The sequence below is a fragment of the Lissotriton helveticus genome, chromosome 7 (genome assembly GCF_964261635.1).
Source record: "Lissotriton helveticus chromosome 7, aLisHel1.1, whole genome shotgun sequence".
Taxonomy (NCBI): Eukaryota; Metazoa; Chordata; class Amphibia; order Caudata; family Salamandridae; genus Lissotriton; species Lissotriton helveticus.
The window spans coordinates 566,169,326-566,190,341 of NC_136068.1; the positions used below are offsets into that span (position 1 = coordinate 566,169,326).

General features: G+C 45.5%; 2 protein-coding genes across 7 annotated transcripts in view; one reads left to right on the forward strand and one right to left on the reverse strand.

Moving 5' to 3' along the window:
- Positions 1-21,016, reverse strand: part of LOC144768753 (interferon-induced very large GTPase 1-like) — a 426,778-nt gene that overhangs the window by 207,246 nt on the left and 198,516 nt on the right. The window lies entirely within an intron of this gene.
- Positions 11,416-21,016, forward strand: part of LOC144768755 (general transcription factor II-I repeat domain-containing protein 2-like) — a 428,006-nt gene continuing 418,405 nt past the window's right edge. For all 6 annotated transcript variants that reach the window (XM_078652658.1, XM_078652655.1, XM_078652660.1 and 3 more), the window contains exon 1: positions 11,416-11,690. In XM_078652658.1, the coding sequence (XP_078508784.1) occupies positions 11,608-11,690 (83 nt within the window). In that variant the 5' untranslated portion in view covers positions 11,416-11,607. The remainder of the gene's footprint in view (positions 11,691-21,016) is intronic.

Genomic DNA, 21,016 nt, shown 5'->3' on the forward strand with positions numbered 1-21,016 from the left:
AAAGCACTCTTTTAGGAGTGACTTTCTAAGGGTTATTACATTCTTCTAGCTGAACAAGACTGGCCACCAGAATCTGTCAGGGAGTGCCCACATGGCGAGGACATCATTATGCCAGCCTTCTCCAACCACATTCCAATTCACTTAAAAAATACTTATGCCAGTAAATGGTCAGTCGCCCAAGCCCCAGCATTATATAACAAGCATTTGCAATGCAATAGGTCTCGCATTTACGCGAGTTTAAGCTATTGGCATTGTAAATGACTATGCCTTACATTTATGTTTTAAAACGAAAACAAAAAGAAAAGGCATTGTTATTTACAATGTGAATAGTTCAAATTCGCGTAAATGCAAAACCTATTGCATTGCACATGCTTTTTGTCTGTGGTATGCCCTGTTGGGTTCAGTTCTAGAAGGCACTGGAATTCCTTTGTACTTGGGAGAGGGCAACCTTGTGAAGAGCTCTGTCTTGATAATGATGACTTGGGCCACGTTGGATCTTGACTTCAGGGAGATTTCCTCAGATGTAAGGTTGACACTCTGCCAGAACAGGAGACATCTTAAACCAGTGTGTGTGCTACTTGGAATATTTCCCGTACCAACAGCAGGGAGCAATATCCAACTCTTCTCATGAATCTACTGGAAAACCTATCGGTAACCTGCAACATGTTTGCTTGTAAGTCATAAGTAAGTCATAAGTATCCACATTTGTAAAGCGCACAATCACCCGTAAGGGTCTCTAGGCGCTGGGGGCCGTCGGGAAGATTAAGCAAGCTATTGCCCAGAGTTACATGGTGCTGGGCTAACCTGCCGCCGGGGCCGTGGATCGAACCCTGATCCCCAGATTCCAGCGTCAGTCGCCCTGGCCTCGGCGCCACACCCCTCCCTTGTTGTGTAGGTAGGTATATTTTAGCACTATCCCTGTGATTTTGTCACTTACCATTCCTTCCCCATATTATTAAAATGAATGTATTCCTTTAATTCTTTTGTTTTTTTAACAGCATTGTTGTTTGGTTGCTTTGTTAAAAACACCACACATCACAAGAGGGGGGCGGGGTGTTACTGCTTATGGCACAATACCAATAAACACTGGCAAAGCCAATAGGTACGGCTTATTTAGGTTTATGTGCTGAATGTTCTTCAGTAACATGGTTGTATACTGCATGAACAGAAAAAAACAAATCTAAGCTCCCCATATTCACTAGACAATACCAAGTTGCACATATACACTCAGAAACACACAGAGAAATGTATTTAGATATGCATTCAGTCAAACAACACACATAAGTTCCCATACAGTCATATTTATATGACAGCTGGATGAATGTGTGGATTGATGGCTATGTACAGAAGGGTGAGTATGCAGTTCAAAGCTGTGGGTGTTTACAGTGTTGTGGGGAGATTGAAGCAGTTGTATTGTTGGACTGATACATGCAGACTTGGTGTGGGCGGACAGGTGAATGCATGGATGTTGGTGGTGGATATGACCTGGAGGGACGGCGAATGGTGTGCCCATGGCCGGGATAGGTGGATGCATGCCTGTGTGTAGGCACAGGAGGCAGATGGCCCAGAAAGAGCATCAGGTGGAAAGGGAGCACACAAGCAATGTAAAGGTGTCAAACAATAGCACAGGAGACTTCTAGCACACAAACAATGTACTGGAACCGAAGGAATACAGGTAGCACAAGGGGTTAACTGTCGAGGAACTAGGTGGAGATAAGGGAGAGCACAAAAACAGTAGGGCCTGGCAGCAGGGAAGACATAGGCTGGGGCTCAAAAGGAGCCAGGGCAGAGAGAGATGGGCAGCCATGTCAGACAAGCTAACAGCTATGTGGTTATACTAAATAAGCGGTTCCCTACGTCAAATCTCCTTATTAATGTAATACCTACACTTTCACAATTGCTTCATTAACCTTCCTGCTTTCTCAAATATTCATGGAAAGGCACCATTTGCCCATTCTTTTTTGCAAACTTTTCTCAGGGAAGAATTCTGACCTTCTGTCCTGAATTTTTGTCCTGAATTTTGACCCTTTGTCCTGAATTTTTAGACTCACTGTCCTGAATTTGCACCCATGCCAGTTGGTCACCCTAAGACGAACTGCTATACATGTTGTGAGGTTTGTAGGTAAAGTAGATAAGAAAGAGGGCGTTATAAAGTAGCAAACACATACGTTTTTGAAGAATCCAATTGTGCCAGAATTTGGCTGTGATTTGAAAGGTGTGCATATGCTTCATTTAAAGTCTATATTTGGTATATACTAATCCTTGCTTTAAATGTGCAGTGCCAAAAAAATATAAAAAAGCTAAACGTGGTGTATTATTGTTAATTAGCACTTGTATTTCGCCCAAACTACCATTAGTATGGCATAACAGGGCTTTCTAGTCCAGACGACGTATCTTGGATGATTACAGGTGGCTCAACACAAATATGGTTTATAATAAAGAAGAAAACTCTTCATCCAGTTTTCTGATTAATTTGTGCATCATAAACCACTGTGTTCGAACTAATGAGGCCGGTGTAGAAGAGGCTTTAAAAAAATGGAATTTAGACGATTTGGTGTAAGTTAGTGGAAGTGCAAAACCTACCTATTTACATAACGGATTGAATGTAAGCTTCGGGATGCGGATACATGTGTTCCAATCCCGGCTTTGGCACTTAAGCAACAAGCGTGTGAGTCTAGGTAAATTTGTTTCTCTCCCTCCACTTGACACTATGAATACGTATATTGTAAAAGAGTTGACTCTTCCTACTGATGCTCCTTTCTGCAGTCGAGCCTCAATGGGCCAGTCTTACCCAAATTATGCCCCGAACGTCCTTTTGAGATCTTCAGCAACAATAAAAAAGGCCTTTTGAAAAATCTTCTTTGGGGCAGCAGTCCATTGTATCAAAGTTATGCAAGAAACCTGAAACATCTGCATTAGCATCTAGAGACATAAACCGACACTAGTGTGCTTTAAATCGGATATCTTTTGCAGCACTCAGGAGTGAGGAGTCACAATACGAGCGGTGGCGCGAGGAGAGAGGAGAGAGGAGCAGAGCGGAGCAGAGCAACGGTCGCGGGCAGTGTGGCGTGCTTAAGCCCACAAGAAGTCCGTAGCACGTAGCCCGTTGCTGCAGCCCCCGTTTTCAGCTGCGCCAATTCTAATGAACTACACCGATTCACAACCATAACTTAAAGGAACTTAAGCTGCGATTGTAGCAGCCAACGTCAGAGCACAAACCAGAACAGAACAGCTGAAAGTCATCTCCGCCGCGACCGTTGCAGCTATTGCTGCCGCCGAAGTGGAGTTGGAGGCAGGATGCCGTGACGAGGGGAGTTTGCCCTGTTCAACCTGTTCAGCCTTGGGGACCAATCGAATCTGGTCCCCGCCTTGGCCGCGCCCGTGCCGGGTTGTAGTGCCAGAGCAGGGGGTCATCCCAGCTCCGCCGAGGCGCTACGGTTTTCAAGGTGGTCGTGTGGCGCAAGAAGCCGCACTCACAGAGGAAAACAGCTTCTCCTGCTGGCTTGCTTGCTTGCACTGACGCGGAGATGCTCTGCTGCGGTGAGAGCAGTGAAGGCGGCGGTGGCACAGGTGGAGAAAGTGGGGAAAACGGCGAGTCAAGGCTGCTCCTCAGAGGCTCAAAGAACAGTACAGGACTGCATCGCTGGACGACGGCGGAGTCAGGTCAGTGGTCAGCACCCACACAAAAAAAACACAAAAATGAATAACCTACAATCCATAATTATAATTGATTTCCTCGCGCATCGCCACAGCCAACGCAAGACTTTTCGCGCTTGAGCCCGCAGCCTGCAGCACGCAGCTCGTAGTGCGTAGTTGCACTGGGTGAAGCCGCGTGGAACAAGGACATAAGCTAACATCAGGGGAAAGCTCAGGGGAATGCTCAGGGGAGAGCTTAACCTCCAGGCGGTGAGGCGGCAAGGCAGAAAGGTGGAGATAGAGGGGGTGCAGGCACATTAATCCCCTGCACCCGCACTCGCACCAACTTGACCTAACTCGTACTAACTCCCCATCATGAGATAGGGAAGAGTTAAAACAGAGCCAATCAAACACAAAAGACGCCAACAACAACGCAGAAACATGAGTGAAGGTGCAAGCGATCCTTTTGATGAAGAACTAGCAGAGGGGCTTGACACGAGTGTCAGCACCCCCATCGACAAGACACAAAAGACAATTCCAGGCCTTAAAAACGCCAAGATCACAGACTTTTTAATTTCTTTGACACCTTCCTCACCGTTTTTACCTTCTACATCTTCGGCACCGCCGATGCCCTTGGCGCCTTCGTTGCGGCAAGCACAGATATTTAAGTCCGCCATCAGCAACAAAAGAATGCCCTAGTCAGTGGGCGTGCCAACGAAAGCCCTGCAGCCACAGAGTAACACTTCACAAGACACCAGCCAAAGTCCCTGGATAACCCCCAAAAGAACGACTGACAAAGTAACAGATAAAGGGCAAATAAACACTAGAGAAGCGGCAAACAACCCCAACCCCCAAAAGGAAATGCACACAGAACCATCGGTGCCACCAGAGGAAAACCCCCCAAATGTTCAGGCTCAGCAAACCAGGGTCCATTCTTTTGTACAGCGGGGCCCGATCCAGGGGCGGCCCACATATCATCCATAGGAACGGCTATCAGCGACTCATGGGACAGGAGCATTACAGTCACAGAATCCACAGAAAGGCTACAGGGCGAACAGTTGATCGGCAATGCGCACCTAATCCCGGAAAGACTCAGGGCACTGGAAAGCCCAATAATTATCGAGGAGCTATCTAAGAATGATAAAACATTAAAATCTCCAGCAGGTTTAGGCACACAGGTAGCACCCGACCGCTCAAGCGAGAACAGCTCAATAATTTGCAATGAGGTCACAGGAAAACCATCAAAAAGTCCATTAGGAGATGCTTACCTCCATCACACCGTCTTTTCACCAATCAAAGTAACTTCACCAAAAGGCCCAGAGTCCCAGAAATCAATGTACAAACAAACATCAACTTCGGGATCAGGTCCGGAAGGTGTTTCACAAGACGCCGTTCGGAATAAACTAGAGGACAAAGCCTGGCACAGTCCCCAAGTTGGTGGCAATCAATCAGACCTTTTTCTACCAGTACAGGCTCCACTATGGACTCCATTTATAGGCATCATGGAAACTATCTCGTCAGCTTTACTCCAACACTCAGAAAAATTAGAGTTACAGATTGACCTTTTGCAAATCCTGGCATCTCACGTAACAGGAATAGATAGACAAATAACTGAGTTTAATTCCCTCATCGAACGGGTGCAGAAAGACCCGCACACAATGTTCCACGAATGCCAGTGTTTTGAAACAATGAACCATCTTGCAGCTCTGCCAACCATATTAACAGACATTTTGTCAGAGGTAAGAAACAATACAATCAAGATTCACACAACCATTGAAGATCCTGGTGCAAGAAATGCCCCTAATCCCCTGATACGTACAACTAGTGGGGACATTTTGACCAGCGAGGACACAATTGAGGATCCAACGGGAGGAAGCACCACAGATACCATTTCAAACACCGAGACAGTAACTTCTAAAAGCATACAACCTCAACCCATTGGCACCGACGATCCAGCCAATCAAGGTAGTCAAGACCTAGGGCCACTGACCATTGGGCAACCAAAACAAACCAACTCTTTAACAAAACGTGAACGCAAGCGCTTGAGGAAAGCCAGACAAAACAAGCAACAAGGAAAAAAAGTAACAACATTGCTCAGTAGGCACCAGCACCAAGAGACCTCACTGGCCAGCAACATAAAACAAAATCCAACAATAGAATCAACAGTGAATGGAAAGAAGGGCAAAGAGTCAAGTATAAAGGCCCAGGAAGATAAAGGGGAAATGTGTCTGTACTTTTCCCCCCCAACTCCGTCACAGTTAGAAACGATAAATGAACACCAAAGTACCCATAAATCCCACAATCCAGCGCAAGAAAAGACAAAAACGCAACTGGTGGTCGGGCCTCCTCCGCAGAAGACTCAAACAGAACAAAAAACCATTTCACATTATTTCACAAAGTTGGTCACGTCACAAAAAGAAAACTTGTTGGCCAACGGGCCGCAACAAAGAGTTCTAACAGAAGGATCAGAGCGCCCAAGCCTCCCTCAACCAGTATTAGAGAACGAGCCAGTAGCTCAGCCCAATCCTTTATATCAGGGCTACCGAGCTAATAATTCAAAAACCACCCAAATCAGGCAGGTGGCGCCAAAAGAAGAGTCAGAAGCATCTTATGCAGCTGGCGTACTTGCCCACAAACTTATCCCACACTACAGCTCCAGGGGGAAGCACGACATTCTCAACCGGAGCGCCATTTTAAAACTTATTAATTCAATTGAAACACTGAAACACTTGAACACTAACCACATTGAAAGCATCAAATTTAAAACAATTCCAAACGCAAATGGAAGAGAGACGACAGTGGTAACATGGAAGGATCCCTTGAAAGCCAAAGAATTTTGGCAACACAGAGGAGAGTTCGCAAAATGGGGAATCGAGATAAGACCGGTCGAAATCGAAAGATACCCGGCCCCGTTATCCACGCTGGCAGAGGCAAGACCACAGTCCGACAGTGGAATACTCCGGGGTGCAGTCGGCCGCTCGTACAGTAGTAAGGGAGGATGGACCAACCTACGGATCATCCATCAAGGCTGGTCAGGAGCTTCCAGCCAGGCACGGAAAGTCCTACCTCCAACGGCAAGCCCAGCGGACAATAAGATGGACGAAGCATGAAAACCGAACCTGAAGGTATGCTCCTGGAATATAAACGGACTGGGAGGTAAAACAAATGACGTAGAACTAATAGCATTCCTCAAACAATTTGATATCATACTATTCCAAGAGACCTGGTCAACTTCATCGGACCACATAAATGGCTTCAAAGAAATTCAACAACATGCCATTAAAACAGGCCTATCGGGCAGGGCAGCTGGAGGCCTATCGATATATTTGAACACCAGCATCCCATGGTCGTATAAGTCAATCGACACAGGACAAACATGGATCCAATGCATCAAAACCATGCTCCCGCCTGACTCCAGTTTAGGACAACAGGATACCCAAGAGTTTCGGTCATTGGTCATCTGCAACACCTACATACATCCGGCATCCAAGAAGAAACTAGAGAAAATTTTGACCTTGAAAGCACTTGTCAAATCCATGCAAGCTACTTACCCACAGGCGGGTCTGGTTGTTTCTGGCGATCTGAACATGTTCCTATTACAAAGTGATCCCGCATATGACACCCAACGAAACAAGTTGAATGGGAAAACAATCCCTCCAACAATAACAAACCATCGGAAAAAGGACAACCATGGCCAGCAGTGCGTCTAAATGTTAGCCGGAATTGGACTGATTACTCTGAATGGCCGATTTTCGCAAGACCAGCCGGCATCCTCGGCCAGAATTGTCAAACAGGCTCAATCAATTCTGGATTATACTATGTTGGACCTTGAGGTATTCCAAACAGTCGTCACCTATAGAATAATCCACAAACTGGAGAGTGATCACAGTCTGCACGCAATAGAGTTCAGACTCCACAAGGGCCCCAGCATGCAAAGACTTGACAGAAACCCCGACCCTTTACAATCTTACACGACTAGCATGGAATGGAAAGAATGTAGGAGAAATCATGATCCATGTGAAAACCATGTCGGCAGAAGACGTCGGGAAAAACCCATTAGCATACCAGGATAATTGGGGAAAAATGACTGCAAGCCTAACTGACAAATTTGGTCAACAAAATCAGCCCAATAAAAGAAAACTTTGTAAGGCACACCAAGTGCAACTGGGCGCAATAGGGAGCAAAAAATGGATTTTTAATCAGGAAATCAGAAAACTTCAAAGTAATGTCACAAAAAGGGGTGAAGACATCAAGCGGCAAATCCATAACTTAAGGCAAACATACAAAAAAGAGATTTGGTCTGCAAAGATAAAACACCAAACTGAAATCTGGCAACAACTATTAGAAGCCAGTAAATCCAACAACAACAGGAAATTTTGGGCAGAAATTAACAAAGTAGCTAATGGAGCAGCCCACGCCTTTAATGCAAACATACTACAGGAAGATTGGATCCACCACCTAGAGCAAACTCAAATGACCAAACCGCAAGCAAGGAATCAACATCATCTCACTTACCTGCTGAATGAAAAGCATGAAGAAGATCAAACCCTCGGGTAAACTGGATCACGCAATGCCAAGTCCAACTGGTCCTGAAAAAATTGAGGTCAAAAGGTGCGCCAGGCCCGAATGGCCTGCCCAATGGGCTCTTCAAACACGACCAATTATTTTGGGCGGAATACCTTACCCCACTGTACAATCACGCCTTTCAATCAGGAAGTATTCCCCCTTCATGGAGAGGGAGTATTTTGCACCCAATCTTCAAAGCAGGCGTTCGAACAGACCCAGCGAATGACAGACTGATTGCGCTTATTGATGTAGAGGCCAAAGCATATGCATCAAACCTCCTGAAAGCACTGGAAGACTGGGTTAGCCTCAACAACATCCTTCCAATCACCCAGACGGGGTTCAGGCCTGGAACCAACACGTCATGCAATCTGATAGCGCTAAACCTTCTTGTCGATAGAGCAAAGGCCAAATCAACAAAACTGTACACCTGTTTCGTTGATTTAAAAGCGGCGTTCGACACAGTACCAAGGGAGATCTTATGGGAAAAGATGGCTAATTGGGGCACACCTCCAAAGTTGTTACGGGCCATCATAAATCTATACAAATCCACCTGGGTCAAGATAAAACTAGGCAATGGGGACAGAACAACATCAAAAATCCCCACCCACATCGGCCTAAAGCAGGGGTGTGTATTGACCCCCACCCTTTTCAACATCTTTACCGCGGACCTCGACAAGAGCATTTCGGAGATACAAAGAGACCCACCAAAGTTAGCCCAACACAAAATAAGGAGTATGCAGTATGCCGACGACATCGTCCTTTGCAGCCAGACCCCCCTGGGTCTTCAACGCGCCATAACAAGATTGCACAAATACATCTGCATGCATGGGTTGCAATTCAACTACAAAAAAACGAAAGTGGTATGCTTTGCGTCACAGCCAGGGCAGCAAACATTCAGATGGCACATTGCGGGAAACAGCATAGAGCAAAGTCCCTCTTATAAGTACCTGGGAGTACTGGTCGATTCAAGATGGTCATTAAGAGAACACACCCTTTACAGAAAAGCCCAGGTAAACAAATTGCGGTTCGCCCTAAACATACTAAAAACAAAATTAAAATGCCCATCCAATGTATACCTGCTAAAGGAGATCGCTGCAAAATTTGTACCCTCGCTCACGTACGGCTCTGACTTATATAGAGGCAAAGATGCAAACTTCTTGAACCTCCAACAGTCAGCGCTGTTCAAATACATTTACCAGATTCCGTTGTTCGCCTCACAGGCGCAGGTATGCCTTGAATTCGGGTTAATAAATCAGCACCAAGCCAGACAAGCCACCATATTAAAAACGTTCTGGGAATTAAGAGCAGCCCAAGAGGACACGCTGATGGGTCACTGTTGGTCCGAAATAAACAATCAAACAAAAGGAAAAAAGGCATGGAAAATAACACTGGAAGAAGCATTGAAAACCTCGATATGCAAGAGACGTGGAATACCAATCATACCTCCGTGGCCTTCAAAAAAGCAGCCAACGGTGCGGCAAAACCCAAATCCTGGATTGCAGACAAAGCCGCGCTTGCTAAGAAAAAACACAGCTGGATGGTATTGGCCACGTACGAGAGATGCGTCCCGCAACCGTATTTAGTCAACTATATAATACCGTCTACTCAACTAATGCTTTTACGATTACGGCTGGGAACCTATACTTCAAAAGACCAGATCCCGGCATGGAGGCAAACATGGCCAACATCATTGTGCAGACTTTGTGGTCTTTCTGAAGAAACCCTGATTCACATTTTGTGCATTTGTCCAGCTCTGAGTAACTTGAGACGGTACTATCTTCTTCAAATATTTCGCCTTTTCCAAATCAGAACATGTCGGCCGGCAGTCATGTTAGCACTGAACAGTCAACAGCTGCAGATAGCCTGCAGGGCCACCAGATTCTTCCAGAAAGCGAGCCTCCTATTGTCGAAAGATGAAAAATAGGTGAACAATGGGATAAAACCCAAAGCCTAGGGCAACAAAAGGGGGAACCTCCTTTACAACGCAACTTTTACAACAAAGTACCTTTACGACGCAACCATTACAATGCAACTTTTACAACGATTTGCGCTGGGGGGCGCTCTAGGATAGGGAATAGTTTCCAACACCTTCCCTACTATCCACGGGGACTGGAGTTGGAATAGTAAATTAAACTATTCACTATCCAGCGCCCCCCAATGCAAGTCGTTGTAACGACTTGCATTGTAAAACTTGCGTCATAAAGGCATGCGTTGTAATAGCATGCGTTGTAACGTCATACATCCCAACAAAAGACTTCGAATTTAGACAACGAAAAATAGTCTTTCTTACTTTTAAAGGGACATCACAGACTGCAGATGCATTTTTATTGATTTTATGGAATACGATCTCTTGAAAAACAAATTGTAAAGGTTTTAATTAACCACACACAGTAAATATTTACTTACTTACTTACACTCAGGTTTGAGTTGCAGTCTACAACTGTGGGAGGCAGTTGCACCTAAGTAGGTATTCTTGGACCCCTCGGGGGCTCCTATCTAATTAACAGCCCATTCGCTGGTCCAAACATTTAAATACCACTTGCTGAGCTCCTGTAATCTCAATAAACTTTTATTTTTAATCTAGTTATTTTACAATTACGGTGGCCATCTGCTCTTTACAAGTACATTGACATATTTTCAGATTACTTCTATATTGCGATGGTAACATTATCATGTCTTTTTTATTTGTATAGATACTAGAACACATTGTAAAAGCTCTGTCCTGTCTACCTCGTAACCAGTGGCGGTTCCTTTATATGGGCGGAGGGGCTACGCCCTCGTCCTTTTTCTGCCCTCTAATTTGTGCTTTAATTTTATTGCACAATTGTGACTACATTTACGAGTGAAAACAACTTTGTGCCAAAGTGCCAGTAAACTGACTCGGGCTGTCTGATGACTTCAGGCAGCGTTCGCAAGTCAGGTTTATGGCAGGCACAAATCATGCACTCTGAGCATGCGGCTGAGGAGCTCACAGCCCCGAGGGTTGTGACGTCACCAGCTCGGCAAAGCTATTCCTGGGCGCTGACGGCTTCAGCTCCACAGAGCCAGGGCTACACATCAGTCATAGCTGAGCAAGCCTCACTGTAGTGTTAACCCCACCCTGCCCTGACTGTGACCAATCAAATTACGGTGTCTGTCAGTTCCCTCCTACTGCCTGTGGGAGCGCGGGCCAGGGCACATTTCAAGTTATTGCTGCTGGCTGTGTACTGTGAAAGTTGTGCTAAGATGGCGCCTGTACTTCAAAGTGGCGCCGTTCAGATTTTGCATCCGTTGTAATGTACACCAAACACCAACCAACCCAGGCTTACAGGAGGTGTTTCGTTGGCAGAATTACTGTGGCTACTGCCACTGCTGAGGAGAACGAAGAACGGCGCCAGAGAGAGATCTGCTGTGTCTCTCCTTGCCATGTACTTGTGGGACGGTGAGGGGATGTATTCCCGAAATTGGAGCTCCTTTCCGCCATTAGATGCAGCGAGAGCTTCTTCGTGGTGAGTGGGTTTATCTGTTTGCAGTGTAGAGATTGAAGTAAATGAGGGGTGCACTGAAAAGGAATGCAGCAGCCCATGACAGGCTTACTGCCATGGTGCTGGGGGCTTCCAGGCCCCGGAGCAACCACCTCACTCGGGCTGGAGAGGTTTGTCCCAGTTTACAAAACTAGAACACGCACATAATGAGGGTTGTGAGAAAGAATGCTGCTGGTCGAGGGCAGGTTACGAGTGAAAAGCAAGACTTTGCAGTAGGTTGGTCATTAGCAGCTTGTACGGCTCAAATCAGCTGCGTGCCTTTGGAGTAAAACATCAAAGCCTCGTTCCCCACAATTGTAATTTATTTAGTGCATTTTTATAAAGCCTGACATTACCCGAAGGTGTCAGAGTGATGTAAAAATAGATTAGAACCAGTTACGTTACAAAATTGTTATTTATTTAGTGCATTTTTATAAAGCCTGACATTACCCGAAGGTGTCAGAGCGCTGTACAATAGATTAGAACCAGTTACGTTACAATGCCCAGTACGCACGTGATGTCTGGATGCATATTCCTGTCAGAGCGGTGGGGGGAGGGGGTTCATGTACAAAAGCTCCATTCCGCTCGGGCATTGGAGCCTCCTCATGCCTTCCTCCGAGCCACAGTCACCCGTTACAGTTGGGCTGCAGAAACAATAGGTAGGCAGACTACGGGGGTTAACTTATGCCTGCACAAACCTGCCTTAACAATAGGCATATGTAATTGGGTCCCTCCTACACCTCTCTTGGTACGGGACATCAGTATAAACCTTCTTTTAATCCTCTCCTCCTGTGTGCCTCGATGTGTTTCCTTTCATCAACACACCCTTCTTGCTCTCTTTCACTTACTTCAGGGCCTGCTGCTAATTAACATACCGCATTTCTGAGCCTTGCTATCGAACCACATGCCCCAGGAAGGGTGAGAAGCAGGCCTACTGCAGTGCCGCCTGTGGTTTACCAAGCTTCCGTTTTACTGGCAGAAGGCTGCCCTTCACAACAATGCTCAAGGAATCGATTTTTATTAACTCTGGTGTGTGGGATCAGGTTGGGGTTCAGACATTGCCGGAGTTGTTGTAGGGTTGGCAGGGGCTCAGGACCTGTTCCTATGGCCCATGCCTGTTTGATTTTCAGAAAGGAGGAGTTTCATCTGCAGGTCATATCTGATTCGGCTTGAACGGGGGTAATTTTCACACATTTGGAGTTGTAATCCCATACAGTAGACCTGCTTTTCACACGTTTATTTTAGGCGCCATATCAAGATCGTGTGAGTCTGGGCACATTACTTAATCTCCCTGTGGCTACAAAAATGAATATGTTGTTCTGTAATAGCTGGTGTTCATGTAAAGCGACAATACTTTCAGGTTGATATTACGCCATATAAAACTGCAAAAAAATAAACATAAACCTGTAAAGCAACAAGTAATAGTTGCTTGCCTTTACTGGCCAGAAAATCTTTGCGATGTTGTGACATTTTTATTGCAGAAGCACACAGGGTTAGGGTTGGAGACTTAATACGAGCTAAAATAGGCCAAAGCCTAAATAATGGGTCTGATGCCTTTTTATCCTCGCATTCCATGTGTACTTGCCCTGTACTGTACACATTTCCAGCCCGGGTTAAAGTCCCCTTAGATCTGTGCAATTAACTGTGGTTTTGCGTTTGTAGGCCCCATAGGCGCTGGTTTGCAATGTAGTGCTGCAGCCCTTCGACACAACTAAACAAAGCACTTTTTTCTTTAGTGTTTCTTAGAAATAGAAAACCAAGAATAAGTCACAGCACATTAAAACCCAAGTTCTTTGAGGTAAAGCTGATTGAATCGCATGCATGATTTAAAAAATTGCATGTTTACTCATGTATTTTTCCAACTCAGTTGTTTGGCAATCATTGTAGTGGTTTTTATATAGCACCATTGAAACCCATCAGTGATAGAGTGCTTTACACAGAAAATAGTTACTTTAATGGAAATGAGGCATAGGTGAAGACAAAGCAATCAGATTTTTTAAAGGTACAGTAGGGATCAGATTTACAACATTATGCAAACCAATTCTGTGAGTGGTGATGAGGATGGGTGGCTTTCAGCGTTCATCTGTCTAGGATCAATAATATGGTTATTATGCTTTTACTGTTTTCAATATGGCCTGTTCATTAATTTTAGGTGTTGTATGTGTAATGCGTTGGCTTACGGAGCATACAATGCTCCTACCATCCTTCATTGTGACTCTGCATGTCATTCTTTAAAAAATTGTCTCTTAGAACTTTAGTGATTGCTACTTAATTCAGATGGGTCTATAATGTTTTATCCAGATATTGGGCCTGCAGTTTGCAACCAGAGATGTGAAGTTTGACCTTAAGTCTATTTTAAATGCTGAATGTAGTAATGTAGTATTAAGAGAACTGGGGAATATTAGATCTGTAGGTTAAGCAACCACTGCATCGCATTGCATTATCAGCTCGAGCGAACCCCCATGTTGTTCATTACATGACCACAACGAGACTATGAAAGTTTGTTTGCCTGACATGTGGTGTGAAGGTGAATAAAGTAATGACGCATGTTGTTAGCTTCCGGCAGTCGCTGCAAGCGCTGGCACTGATCTCCTTTGTGTGTGAGATTTCCGTAATCTCACTTTTGTTTTCTTATTGAGACCTAGAAGAGTAAAGAGCAGTGATTAATTTGGAACACACATAGGTGTCAGTGCCCAAAATGGTTCTAAGGAGGCCGCCACCCACTTTTAACCCCTGGTTTGGCCCACATTCGAATGGTAGGTGTAAGTGTGGGTGTGGGTGGGTGTGTGTGTGTGTGTGTGGGTGTGTGTGTGGGGGGGGGTTGTATGGGGGGGGTTGTGTGTGGGGGTTCGTGTGTGTGGGTGTTGGGTGTGTGTGTGGGTGTGTGTGTGTGTGTGTGTGTGTGTGGGGGGTGGGTTTGGTTGGTTGGTCTGCCATGAGCAAGGACCTAAAACTTAAATTATAAACAGTAAGGTGGCTATACGTCATCCCTGTCCTATTAATGAGTAATCCTATTAGTGAGCACTTACCTGCTGGTACATCCAACCAAGATAATTTTGTTTGTAAAGCGCACACCGTTACTAGTTAAATTGCTTCTAGGAGGTGCTTTCGAGAGCAGCACCAGTACGTGTGAGAGAGGTTTGCACTCAGCGCTTGTGATTGTATGCTGCATTCATTGGTTGGCGTTGTCTTCCCTGCTGTGGTTACAGTTGTGGTCACTGCGTTGGTCTCTACCCTGATGGCACCTTTGATCACTACTGGAGTCCTGTTATATCATTAGCTCTGTAGTACTTGCAGCCGTTGTTACTGCTGTTGCATCAGTTGTTGCTACAGTGGTGGTGGCAATTGTCGCATCGGTTGTGACTCAATCGAAACTGTTGATGCTATTATACTCCACTGGTGTGGTTACTACTGTGGTCGCTGCTGTTGTCCCTGCAGTGCAGACAGCGGTTGTTGCTTGTATAGTCCTTGTCATGATGGAAGCTGTGATTGCTTCATTGGTAACTGCTATGACAGCACATGTGTTACTGCTGTAGTGACAGCTGTTGTTGCCGCTCTGGTCCCTTCTGTGGTGATAGATGTGGCTACTACTGTAGTCTCTGCTGTGAATGCTCACTCAAGTCACTGGGAGTACCGGGGGCAGAATGTGTGTCAGGAAAACTGCATAGTTCAGTCGCATAAAGGGACTGTTTTTCATTGCCCTTACGAATGAAAAACTCAATTCAAAATGTACAAGTGCTCAAAAAAGCCCCGAAATCCCCTGTTTATATTTTCCCAGGCATTCTCATGTTTGCTGTTAAATGAGATCTTGCCAACGCAAAATCTGTCTCTAGCAGACCTGATAAGATGTAGCCAGGGGCCACAAAGATAGAATGCAATTTTCATTTTAAAGGGCCAGTAAAGCATTTTATCCCGCTCAGTAAACTGTTCCTTTCTCTAACTGTCAGTACCAAACAGAGTCGAGCTTCATCCCCATTCAGGGAAACATTCTGTTTACAAATAATGGAAACAGCTGGTAGCCGAAGTGGAATATTTCCGTGTAGCGTATGTAAACACAATTCCCTTTTTCAAGTGCTACTGAATAGGTTTTCATATTATGGAAGGCAGGCATTAGCTCAACTCTAGCTTTTCATGATGTGTGAGTAGTGAGACAGACCGACCCTCTGTTATAATCCATGTCAATGTTGTTTGTAAGGCGCACGCAACATAATTGAACTGCTTCTAGGTGCTTTTCTGAACAGAAACGGTATTAAGTGTGAGGGTGGTTTGCATAGAGGGGGCTTGTGGGATTTTAAGGCAGGCAGGCAAGCATTGCTGGCCGGGTTAGGTGGATCGACTCTAGCTTTTCATGGTGTTGTGACGAAGGGACTTCACTGCCCACAGGGCCACTGCTGTAGGGTTACTTGGCGATCTGCTTTGGGTCCAACACTTAGGGTTGAGCCTCTGGACATCAACAGCAAAAAGGGGTCTGGTTGTCAGAGGACAGTAGTCGCTGACTGCCCAGGCGCCCCTAAAAGAACAGGAGCTACCGAGGTCTATTTGGTGCTGCTGACACTGCTTAGTGCTGGGCTCATGGTAAGGGGGGCCGAACTATAGAGGTGAAGAACTGAATAGAATTGACTCAGTTGGAGCCCATGACCCCTCATTGACATGGGACACCCTAAAACACTCCCCACATTGCTCTGCCATAATTTGTGGCCCCAGGTCATGTTTATCATAGAGAGAGATCAGAGTTTTGTCTAATGGAGGTTTTGACTCATGGAAAGGTAGCAGAGAAGGTTAATATGCCTGCTGCAAGGAACATGTACCTGATCCAGATCACAAAATGCTGTAAATAGGTCAGTGAGTCACTGCATTTGTCTGTTATGAAGCTTTGTTGTTATACTGAATAAGCAGCTACCTAGTATGTTATATGACAGCTCTTTAATAATGTAATACCTGCACTTTCACAATTGCTTTATTAACCTTCCTGCTTTCACAAATTTGCTTAAAAATGCACCATTTTCCCACTATTTTTTCAAAATTTTCTCGGGGGGAAATCCCCCCGAACGTTCCTTAGGGGGTCCGGGCTCGCTCGCTACGCTCGCTCGCTAGGGTGCAGTATCATTATCAGTTTACGCCGTACCACTTTCAAATCTCACCAGCCGCCACTGCTCGTAACAAAGGATAGGACTCCTTTATCAAATCCCACATAATTATAATGTGAATAGACCAATATAAAGCTGTAAATAGACTGTTGACTGGATAACTAGAATCAGCATTGTAGGGAAGTTCATCTGTGTCCATGGCGCAGACTGGCTCCTGCAACCAATCCGGGCTCACTGTCTAGTCAGTGCAATCAACTTTGCACCCGCCTCCTCGCAAAGCACCCTGAGGCGGCTGGCAGCAGACTCTGGCGCTTTACCAAAACCCTGAAATATCTAAAACAATCTAAAAGGGTATTCCGATTATTGATTGAATGCGAATTACTGGAGTCATAAATGTCATATAGGCAAAGAGGCGCACAATCGGTGTCTTGTGTACTTGTGCAGAGGCACCGAGTGTACGTTACATTAACATTACGAGCAGCAATCAAGTACAAACTAATCGGCCCCTCTTTCGCTCAACACACATTTTGGTGTTTGTGTTTATCGTTTTTCAGTAGAAAGCTCAGCTGAGCCAATCACTGATATACCGGGAGCCGGATTAAATGCACTGCACTCATTGGCTATTTGAAATAACAAACAATTGCAAAACAACACATGTATGTACTAGCCGAAAGCAATAAAAATAGTGAGAGGCCGAGCAGAGTCGTGCACAATCTGTCCACCCCTCCTCCCCCCGCACTACTTGCCGTTTATCTGTAAATGACCGGCTTTTTTTTTTTTTTTAAAAGAAGGTATCTCCAAAGTGAACAAAATGTCTAATTTTCTTTTATTGGGCCAGTCTGTAAAATGTTACCTTTGGGAAATGCTGAAATAATGTAGACATTGTGTGACAGCTATTTTTACAGACAGTTTTACCAAAACGCGCACTCCCTTTTAACTGAATTGTTGTATACAAATTACGTGTTCTGCTTAACTAGTTTCCTTCTATATTTTGTGTATATGTTCGGAATTGTGTGTTGGGTGGAGTTCTGTCATGACGTCATAAAAGGTTCACTCCTCTGGTAAGTAGTGTAATTATGATTGCATTGCGTGTTTTTTTTTTATTACAGACGCGTTTACACATACAGTTTTGAACAATGGAATTTCATACACAACTTTTTGCAAGACTGTCACGGGTGCTGGGCGAAACCCGAGGCGCACCACAGCCAGAGTCTCCACAGGCGTGCACCTGCATTTAACAATAACACCTAAAGCATTCTTTGCCACCTAGGTGCTAGTAAACTACCTCAGTAGTGCTTCCCAGTTCAAACCTGAACATTCAAATATTCTTCCAAGCTTGCAAAACAGCTCATTAATAGTGGCAAAAACCAACACTTAAAACACGTTTCCTTCCTGTCATGAATCCCTGCTACGTCATTATATCACTAATTCACGTGCTCTGCCAACTTTTTGTGCGTGGACCGCCAACTACTGAGGGTGGTTTAAAAGAAGGTGGGAGGTTTCCTGCACCTGGGGACTGGGGGCCCCCAATCTACTATTCGCACGCGGACCCGGATTGAGTATTCTGGCCCACTAGAGTGAGAGGCCTAACTCGACATCACCTGGTGCCTCCCATACCCCCAATTGAGGTACCTACCACGCAACACCACACTATTGGCAAGGACGGGCCACAAAGAGGGGTGCAACAGACAAAATTCGACCAATACACTGCATAGGGAGGGCAGAAAAACCGGACCACCAGTGTGAGCCTCCCGCATCGAACACTGCAACATTGCAGTCGGGACCCTCAGGGGCTCAAATCCTTGCAGCCATAGAGGCCCCATGCACAGTCGTCCAGGCCAAAGTTGACGTGATGTCACTAGACATCGGGTTACTGTAAGCCGACCGCCGCAGAGTAGCAGGGAGATCACTGGCCCCAGAACAGAATGTATCTAAGCTAGAAAAAGAAGTCTCCACACTGAAATCAACCCTTGCAGAGTTAGCTGAAAAAACTGCCACGCTGGAACGCAGAGTTTAAGATGCGTAAGGGAGATTGAGACGAGGCAACCTCCGATTTGTGGGGTCCTGGAGGGCACTGAGAGTAGGCAATCTTTGTAGTCAAGCAGGCCCACCAGGCACTCATGCCAAAGCCTTCTGCAGGTGCGCCTCTCAGGGCACTCATTGTGCTTAACTATAGGGAAAGGGACTGCATACTAAGAGCAGCATATCAAGGAGGTGACCCCTAATATGAGAACCATGCCATCCGTATCTTCCCGGATTATACGAAATCAACACAACAACAAAGGGCATCCTTCAGTGGTGTAAAGCAGAAACTCAGGGAGATGGGCCAGCAATATGCGCTACTCTATCCAGTCAAACTGAAGGTGAAACAAAATTATTGAGCTCATTTCTTTACCAAGCCTGACGCCACTTGGGACTGGCTAGAAGTGTGGGGAGAGGCCAGGGTGATCTACAAAGCGACAAAAAGACCGAACATACCAGCAACAAAAAGAACTGTTGGCGGGGGAAGATCCACATAATCGTCAAGGTCATCTCAGAAAGTGGTGGTCCGCCAAGAGTGCTCCCTGGACCTGGAGTCTGCAGACTCCGGAGGCTGTGGCTAGAGGCCACCCCGTGTGGCTGTGCTCGAGCAGCAGGCAGACCGAGAGGCGGAGATGGGCCCTGGTGGAGATGGCCAGGGCATCCAGTTACGATGCCAGCACAGGAGAAATGGTGGAAACAAGCCACAACCCAATAAACATTGAACTGCCCACAATCCGGACAATATAAGTATAATCCAGAATGGGAACTTTGAATTTAATGATTGTCAGAATGTGTGTCACGTGACTGAGACTAAGGAGATGACTGTGTGAACTCGCAAAGCTTCTGTGAGGACTGGTAAGGGAAACGGTTGTGCTGGCAGCTAATACACGACAGGTGGGGACGTGCCCTCTATCTACCTTCCACCTTACCTACCATGTTCCCACTATTTTCTATCTCCTCTATAGTGTTATATCTCTACTAGTCTCACTTCTATCTTTTTTCTTGATGTTAACGGGTGTGTGGTGTGGTTGCGAAATAAATGTTTGGATGATATGATTGGTATTTGAGTGATGAGAGTCTGGTGGTATGCCTGGAGGTCAGGAGACAAGGTGACATGCTGAGCGATCCACAGCTGTGGCCTGATGCACTTAAACCCTCTCAGGCTGTAATTTCGATATTGGATGACTGGAAGTATACGTTTATGTGTGATAGTTGGGAGAATTGAATAGCGCTGAAGTTGCTAATAACCTATTATCAGAACATAACAGCAATTGGATGGCATGTGCTCTGGCATACATGCTACAGATATATGCTACAGATGTTGCTGTGAATTTAATGCTATTGTATGTTGGTTGGGGTCTGGAAAGAGGGGTGGGGATCTCGGGGGTTAAAGGCATTGGGAATTGTTGGGGCAATGTCTACCCGCGGGGAGGGAAAAGTTAAAATGTTACAGAGGGGCAATATTACGCTTTTTAGCAGCAGTGACAGTGATGGACCAAAGATGGGTAATGCTGGGGCAGGGCAGATAGCCAGTTACATGGGACAATTAAGATAATAACATGGAATCTGAGGGGGCTTCACATATACAAAAAGACATACCGGGTACAGATGTACCCGCACAGGCAAGGGGCACAAATAGCAATGTTGAAAGAGACCCATTTATTATATCCGGAAATTCAGAAACGACATAAGAAATGGAGGGGCCAATTATATATGCTTCCACATATTCCAAATATGCAAGGGGGTTATTAGTGTGGGTCGTACCCAAAGTTCCCTTTGAGATGCACAATTACACAGCAGACATTAAGGGTAGATACATAATAATACATGGCACGCTAGATGGAATGGAGGTATGCCTTGTCAACATATATGCCCCCAGCATAGATGACGGCGGCTTGTACCTGGAGCTAGAATATCTACTCATTACATACGCAGCAAAATCCATTTTGTGGCCCGAAGACTTCAACTGCATAACGGATGCCAGTATGGATAGCCCACCTAAAGAATGCACATCATGACTGCTACAATGCGGGACGTGATGTGTTGCCTGCTGTGTGTGGATATCTGGTGAGAGATAGACACAGAGGTGCAGGGATACACGTGCTCTACACCGGCACGAGAGGTCCACAGTAGACTGGATAGATTCCTCCTCTCCAGTGAAGCCATACCAGCTACTGTACAGACTTGTATCCTTACACGATT